The sequence below is a fragment of the Myotis myotis genome, unplaced genomic scaffold (assembly GCF_014108235.1).
Source record: "Myotis myotis isolate mMyoMyo1 unplaced genomic scaffold, mMyoMyo1.p scaffold_m19_p_1, whole genome shotgun sequence".
NCBI classification, from domain to species: Eukaryota; Metazoa; Chordata; class Mammalia; order Chiroptera; family Vespertilionidae; genus Myotis; species Myotis myotis.
Genome location: NW_023416313.1, coordinates 163,258,865 through 163,266,980, shown reverse-complemented (window position 1 = coordinate 163,266,980; position 8,116 = coordinate 163,258,865). Strand labels below are relative to the sequence as shown.

At 45.2% G+C, this 8,116-nt stretch overlaps 1 protein-coding gene across 1 annotated transcript; it reads right to left on the bottom strand.

Moving 5' to 3' along the window:
• Positions 1 to 1,446: 1,446 nt before the first annotated feature.
• On the bottom strand, positions 1,447 to 6,724 carry CUNH15orf48 (chromosome unknown C15orf48 homolog). Its single transcript, XM_036300351.1, has 4 exons — positions 4,216 to 6,724; positions 3,983 to 4,071; positions 3,007 to 3,067; positions 1,447 to 1,719 (listed from the first exon to the last, which is right to left on the bottom strand). Exons 1-4 carry the CDS (start codon positions 4,249 to 4,251, stop codon positions 1,651 to 1,653), a joined length of 255 nt encoding a protein of 84 aa, XP_036156244.1. The 5' UTR covers positions 4,252 to 6,724; the 3' UTR covers positions 1,447 to 1,650.
• Between the last annotated feature and the right edge of the window lie 1,392 nt (positions 6,725 to 8,116).

Here is an 8,116-nt window from a genome sequence, read left to right as displayed (position 1 = left end):
ATCAACTGATGGATAAACAATGAGACATTAGTCATAGAAAGGAATTAAATACTGATACATGACACAACACAGATGAAAATATTATGCTAAGTAAAGAAACCAGACACAAAGGCCACATAATATATAATTTCATTTATATAAAATGGCAAGAACAAAGAGTTTATTAGTGTTTGCCTGGAGCTAGGGATAGAGGGGTCAGGAATAGGGAATTATTGCTAATGAGCACAGGGTTCTTCTGGGGGTGACAAAAATGTTCTGGAATTAGATGGTGGAGATGGTGGTAGAACTTTGTGAATATATTAAGAAACACTGAATTGTGCACTTTAAATGGATGAATACTATGGTATGTGAATTATATCTTAATTGTATTTTAAAAAGTTAACATAGGCCCTAACCGGTTTGGCTCAGTGGATAGAGCGTCGGCCTTCGGACTGAAAGGTCCCAGGTTTGATTCCGGTCAAAGGCATGTACCTTGGTTGCGGGCACATCCCCAGTAGGAGGTGTGCAGGAGGCAGCTGATCGATGTTTCTCTCTCATCTATTCTAACTCTCTATCCCTCTCTCTTCCTCTCTGTAAAAAATCAATAAAATATATTAAAAAAAAAAAAAAAAGTTAACATAGCCCCAGCTGGTTTGGCTCAGTGGATAGAGCATCAGCCTGGGGACTGAAGGGTCCTGGGTTTGATTCCGGTCAAGGGCACATGCCTCGGTTGTGGGCTTGATCCCCAGTAGGGGGCATGCAGGAGGCAGCCAATCAATGATTCTCTCTCATCATTGATGTTTTTCTCTCTCTCTCCCTCCCTCTCCCTTCCTCTCTGAAATCAATAAAGATATATTTTTAAAAAGTTAACATAAAGCAATTTTATGGAACACTCCAAGGGGAACCTAAGGGCTTGCTGGGTTTGATTGCACCTTTGGTCTCCAACTCACCACTGGCCAGAGTAAAGAGGGGCCCCAGACGCTGCAGGGTGCTGTGCACCCTCCTCCCTATCACCCTCACAGGGTCATCGTAGGGGCAATCTCAGCAGACCCCACATTCCCACTCACCACCAGAATCCCAGTACAGTCTTCGTGCAAATCTCATACCCCATCTCTTCTTCATTGTCCTTCACTGTATTGTCCTGTACTGTCATTCAATATTTGGGATTGTTCATTGCTTTATCTCACCTGTATCTAAACAGTGCTGAGCCAACAGTAGGTGCTTAATAAATTTCTAATGGATAAATAAAAGTTTACACAGAAATTTGCACTGAATATTAATTAAAATATGACTCTAGGCTGTAAAATGTTTCTTCTCCCATAAGACTTTCTCCTCCATTTAAATAGGTATCTAATTTTTAAGAAATCTTGCACAAATGGTATTTTATTATAGATAATAAAGTTTATGAATCTTTATACATGTTAAAACATTCAGGCATCATAAACATAACTATTTCAATATTCAAAATTCAAATTTACAACAAGAAATTTATTTTTAGACTGTGGTTATTGCTGCGCCAACTTTATAATTCCTTATTCAGAGTCAAAAATGTAGGCAAGCCCTAGAAATGTAGCAGAAGCATTTCCGCACACTGGATCCATAATCTAGATTGTGAGAAGTGTTTCCGCTAGATTCATAGGGCACTCTATGGAAGAAAGAGGCCAGGACTGCTCATCTGGTTGCCCTTCGGACCTTCTGCAACTCTTCAATGGGTTTCCATTGTTGGTTGACTGTTATAAGCTTAAATAAAAAAGCAAAATAAAGCATTTCGTTAGGATCTGTCCTTCATCCTTACATCCCCCTTTGGGATTTGTCCACACTCGTCTTTAGAAAAAGCATCACCTTAGCATTTGTAGCCAAACAATCACCTCCTCTTCCCATCTCTAAAGCATGGACAAAACAGTAATATGGGTTGGTTTCTATCACACTAAACCTCCAAAAAGCCCTTGGGTTCCTGAGTGTTACAGGATAAGAGAGAAAGGTCTTATCTATCCACCCCCTTTCATTTAACACGATCTAGATTTTTAAATTTCCCATGGTTTTATAAGTTTACAAAGTAATCTGCTCCCTGTGTGTGGATGTGTAATGCTCCTAGCACAGGGTGTGGCAAAAATTCCTCATTGTAATTACTCAACTAAAGGACTCACATTCAGAGATTCTCATTTACCCTCACAATTCTTCTATTATCCCAGGACCTAGGCGATGCAGGTAGTTTTAAAAGATCCTAAGTGTCCTCACCAGGTCAAACTGTGTTATTTGAAAGTTTTGTTTAAAAATAAAATAGCTTTCCTGACAGTCCTAAATAGTGTTCAATCTAACAGATTAAATGTTTCTCACTTCCAAAATATTTAAAATGTAAAAAGTATTTGCAATAGTCTCAAAAAGGTAAGTGAATATTAGCTACTTTTGCTTAAAATGCAATTTCTGTTTCCAGGAACTCCTGTAATGGGCCATAATAGACCTAATATTAACTTTAGATAAATAATGGGAAAAGTGAGATATTAATATATGGGCCAGGCATGGTGCTAAAGGACTCTCTGTATTTTATCTTCTTTAATCCTCTTAACCCTGTTATTGTACCCATTTTATAGATTCTGAGAGCCTCAGAGAGGCCAAGTTGTCTAAATCACCTGTGAAGCTCAGCTGGTGTGGCTCAGTGGTTGAGCGGCGACACATGAGCCAGGAGGTTATGGTTTGATTCCCAGTCAGGGCACATGTCCCGGTTGTGGGGTCGATCCCCAGTAGGGGGCGTGCAGGAGGCAGCTGATCAATGATTCTCTCTAATCACTGATGTTCCTATCTCCCTCTCCCTTTTGCTCTCTGCAATAAAAAAATATATATTTTAAAAAATAAAATTGCCTGTGAATAATGAGCAAGAGTCTGAACTAGATCTCTACAACTCTGTAACACTCTCTAACACTGCATACACCAAATGGCACCCTAAAAGTGAAAGGTTTAAAACCTATTTTGCTGACAATGATGCTAAGGCTTGGCTAAATGTAAATCACTTTTTAATGCGGCAATTACCTTTCCAGGTACATTGGGATCCACATTTTCCCAAGGCTCTGGATTTCTTTTTCGATCAATGCTAAACAGAAAAGAAAGCTGATGAAATATTAACGTAGGTGAATTTAAACCAGCCCTGATATGGGGTCTATAAACATGCTAGGGACAGATCCGGACTGCATGCTAACTAAGGCTTCCATCTGTTGGTGAGCTGCAATTGATGGAAGATTCCTTAAAGGAGCTTCGGTTTGGCTCAGACACTAGGGGTTATTTCCTCTGCAGGTGAGGAGGTCTGGATTCCACTTACTGGGCTCGACTGGAGCACCTTCTCAGGAGCTAAAGAGCAGCAGGGGTGGGAGCCCAGGCCAGGAGGAAGCACGAATGTCCTCGCCCACAGGACCAGCAGGAGGGCTGGGCTCGGCTGCTGCAGGGGGTGAACCGCGGGGTCCCCGGTCCCGCTCCCAGAGCTGCCCTTTCCAGCCCGACGAGCTCAGTTCCAAGTTTCTCTCTTCCTCGTGTCCCAGGAAGCGTGGTATTTCACTTATTATATCCACAGCTGAGATTGGGTCCATTGCAAACAACTAAATCTACAAACTCTACTGCAATGGGAAAGATCTTTCCAGTAAACTGAAATTTTATTTTTTTAGTAAACTGAACATTTAAAATTTCATTTAAAATGATCTAAGTCTGATAGCCCCAAAGACCATTTAAGAATTTTAAATGTCAAAACTTTATCAAACTTTACTTTGCTGCCGGAGAAGAGGGAGTGGCAGTGGATGGAAGGACACTGAGAACCAAGGAACGAACTAATTTTAAGAAAATCACAATTTACAGTCTTCTGACACCAGGATGTTTTCCAGCCGTGACTCCCCTTCTCAGCTGGGCGGTTTTGTCCCGGGGGAGGGGGTGAGAGGGTAGGAAATTGATGTCATACATTTCTTAAGCTGCAGGTCCCCCAACATTTGTAAAAACGTGTCTGCGAATGATGTCTACTTACATCACATCGGGTTTTTTATTAAGGGAATAGACAGCAAAAGATGACGCTCCGCTCGCTGCCGCCGTTATGATCAACGCCAAAGGAATAAGCTAACAGAGAACATTGAATTCGTTAAATTAAGGGCAAATCCCGCTGCTTCAAAGTGAAAGGTAACAGAATATCTATGCACCACCTGCTCATCTTTAAAAATCAAAAATTGTAGCCAAGATTTTTCCATTGCTTTAAATACTTACTTCCTTATTTTTCATCAGGACTCGGAAAACCTTCATGATGACCGCAGTGTAGAATGCCAAATCTAGACTAAAAAAGATCCAAGATGTTGATGAAATTTCAGCCCCTAGGACCACACTCTGTGGGCGCCAACAGATCCAACGAACTCTCCAAGGCAGCCTGGGGCCGGCTCACCTGGGGGCGGGGCGGGGCGGGGCGAGGACGCGCGCGGAGGATGCGAACGACCACGACCTCAGCGGCCGGGCGGGCGCGCTCCTTATAAACTGACCACAACCGTCCGGAAGGGCCGGGCCGCGGCGCTCTGGTCACGGGTCGGGTCGCGGACGTGCGGGACCTGACTCGCTTTCCCCGCTCGGCGTCCGGCGCGAGAGCGCCCCCTGCAGGACGCCGCGCGCGCAGACCCTGCGCAGCCGAATGCGGGCGCCCCCTGCCGTTCGCTGCGATTATTACCCGCCCTGGCTGGGCGTTGGCGCTCCGGGAGCCCAGGGTGTGGAAGCGGGTGGAACGGAGAACACGGGGATCGCTGCTGGCCAGGGCCTGGGTGAAAACCAGCGCCCTAAAAAGGGGTCCGGAAAAGGAGCTGCAGAGCCAGAGGCAGCGAAATTAGAATTACACCCAGCAAGCCACGTTTCCCCTTCAGTGAATGCCCAGGTTGATGAACTTGTGGGAGACGCAAGGTCAGTATGGAATTTGGTCTTCCCCAGGATGACTAGCAGGCACAGCTGCCCCAAAGCCCATAATCCCTCGGGGGAGCTTCCCTTCCCCACCAGAAACTTATAGCACCTTCTCTAGCTGCTGCAACCCAGGTTTTCAGGGATGTGGAGCTATACTGCTTGGTTCCCACACACCAGGAATTAGATTTTAGTCAGCCCAGCTCAGGCTTTGTAATGAAAATATTTTATTAAATACTTTTTGCTAAAATTAATTCTGCCTACCCTTCAGTGGGTACCTAATTACCAGGTTTAGCAATTACTGGATTTGCTCCATTTTGGCAGGTCTGGGGGTACACCTTTGTCTAAGGTTATTGATGTGGCTCAGAAAGGAATTTCCGCTCAATGCACAGGGAAAACTATACTTCCCAGGTGCTTAGAAACTGAAGTATTTTAATTTTCTCACCACTATTAAGAACAACTCTTGGAAGCTGTCCAGAGCCATCCTCAAATCAGATTAAAACGGAGTCAACGCCGACAGATTGGTGGTGGTTACCAAAGGGGAAGTGAGGTGGGGGAGGATGAGAGGGTAAATATATGGTGACAGAAGGAGACTGGGCTTCTGTGTTGAGCACACAATACAGATGTTTTATAAAGGTGTACACCTGAAATTTATGTTACTAACCAATATTATCCCAATAAACTTGGGATGTGGGGGGGAACGGAGTCAAAGAAATCCTTAGTCTGACATCATCATTTATTGAGTATTTTAATGAGAGAGAAAACATGGCTTTTGTCCTCAGGGGGCTTCCAAAGTTCTGATGAGACATTTTCACATCAAAATTCAGCTTCTAACCAAAGTATGGGTACCAGACTTCCAGACTGACACTAAGAACTTTTTCTAGAAAAAAAAAGGGGGGGAGGGGGCACGGCCTCCAGCTAGCGCCTGAGGGAGGGGTTCCAGCCAGGGGTGGCAAAGGCTCAATGCTGCCTTGTCCTATAAAACCAATACGGATGGAGAATATGAATGAAAGCTGTCAGAATTCTAAGTTTTCTAGGTATTTCCCGTACTACTCAAAAGTGAGGGGTCAGGTTGTTAGAATAACTTGGATGGATTATATGCCTATAAATAATTATTCCCCAAATAGTGAGGTTTGGCTTAATCAATGTGTCCTGGCTTCAATCAGAAATAGAAAATTTTCCAACTTAACATTCATGACTTCATATATTTCATGCACTACGCTCTGATCACACCCTTAACTCCTTTTGGTTGTATGTAACTTCCTGCATGATCTGTCTGAGACCCATGCTCCCAGCTGCCATGTCTGTCTCATTTGCGTATACTTGTGAGTGAAGAAAGGCTCAGTGAGATGCTTACCTGATATTGTTAGATGAGAAAAACAAGTTACATAGCAAACCATGTCTTATCTATGCATCCATAAGGAACTGGAAGTTTAATACTCAAGTGTTTTCTTTGTGTTCATCTGTATTTTCTAGCATTCTAATTGCTTTCATAATAATGGAAAATAAAGATGTATACATAATCTACCTCCTTAAAAATACTTATAAAAGGAAAAATAGTAGCTATACGTGGAGAAACTCAATAATTCCATAAACAAGTGGTCAAAATGAACATGATCTCTAAGGACACAGCACTTACATACTGCTCACTGGTAAGGCAGAGCCTGAATCTATCATGGTGCCATATCAGACAAACAAAGATCAGGAAGCATCTTCTTACCTAATAATAGACAAACATGGTAACTGACCATACCTTCGCTATGCCTCCCATTGGCTAATCAGCAAGATATGCAAATTAACTGCCAACAAAGATGGCGGCCAACAGCCATGGAGCTGGAACGAGCAGGAGGCTTGCTTGCTCCATGGATGGAGGAAGCCAAGGTTCCCCGCCTGCCATGGCCTGGCTCTGAGCTCTGAAAGCAACAAAGTTTCAATTATAGAAGCTAAACAAACCCCAGATACCTGCTTTCAGTGGCTGTGGCCACAGAGCTGGAGCGCAGGAGGCTTTCTCTCCCACCCGCCCTGGCCAGCTCTAAGCTCCTCTCAGGCAACAAAGTTTCAATTATAGAAGGTAAATAAATCCCAGATACCTACTTTCAGCCGGCGTGGCCACTGAGCTGGAGCTTTGGGTTGCCCCCTGGCAATGGAGGAAGCCAAGCCCTGGCCCCAGGCTACAAAGTTTCAATTACAGAAGGTAAATAAATCCCAGAAAAAAAAGAAAAGAAAAAAAGGAGAGGCTGGGAGCTTCTGTCGCTGGGGAGGCTTGGCCAGCCTGAAAACAGCCCTCAGCCCTTCACCCAGATTGGCCAGGCACCCCTGTGGGGACCCCCCCACCCTAAAGGTGGTGTGGCCAGCCTGAAAACAGCCATCAGCCCCTCACCCAGGCTGGCCAGGCACCCCAGTGGGGACCCCCACCCTTCAGGGCAAACCAGCCAGCCCCCACCCATGCACCAGGCCTTTATCCTATATAATAAAAGGGTAATATGCAAACTGACCCTAACAGCAGAAAGACTGGGAATGACTGGTCACTATGACACACACTGACCACCATGGGGCAGACGCTCAATGCAGGAGCTGCCCCCTGGTGGTCAGTGCGCTTCCACAGTGGGAGCTCTGCTCAGCCACAAGCCAAGCTGATGGCTGCCAGTACAGTGGCAGTGGTGGGAGCCTCTCCTGCCTCCTCAGCAGCGCTAAGGGTGTCCGACTGCAGCTTAGGCCTGCTCCCCGCTGGCAAATGGACATCCATCCCCCAAGGGCTCCCTGGCTGCCAGAGGGATGTCTGATTGCCAGCTTAGGCCCAATCCCCCTGGGGAATGGGCCCAAACCAGCAGGTGGTCATCCCCCGAGGGGCCCCAGACTGTGAGAGGGCACAGGCCGGGCTGAGCCCTCCCTCCCCCCAGCACAAATTTTTGTGCACCGGGACTCTAGTTGTTCTATAAAACAATTTGTACTCTTCAAAAAATGCCAAGGTCAAAAAAGACTGAGGAACTGTTTCAGATTAAAAGAGGCTAAAGAGTAAAGAGAGAGCCCAGCTGACGTGGCTCAATGGTTAAGCATCTACCTGTGAACCAGGAGGTGGCTGGTTCGATTCCTGGTCAGGGCACATGGTTGCAGGCTCCATCCCCAGTAGGGGTGTGGAGGAGGCAGCCGATCAATGATTCTCTCTCATCATTGATGTTTCTATCTCTCTGACCCTCTCCCTTCATCTCTGAAATCAATAGAATATATAATA

Excerpts from the sequence above, each read along its gene's own strand:
- CUNH15orf48 (XM_036300351.1), bottom strand. The coding sequence starts at position 4,251 with ATGAAGGTTTTCCGAGTCCTGATGAAAAATAAGGAA. Across the intron at positions 4,072-4,215 it reads TCCTGATGAAAAATAAGGAA|CTTATTCCTTTGGCGTTGAT; the intron begins GTAAGTATTTAA and ends GTTCTCTGTTAG. Across the intron at positions 3,068-3,982 it reads AATAAAAAACCCGATGTGAT|CATTGATCGAAAAAGAAATC; the intron begins GTAAGTAGACAT and ends TTTTCTGTTTAG.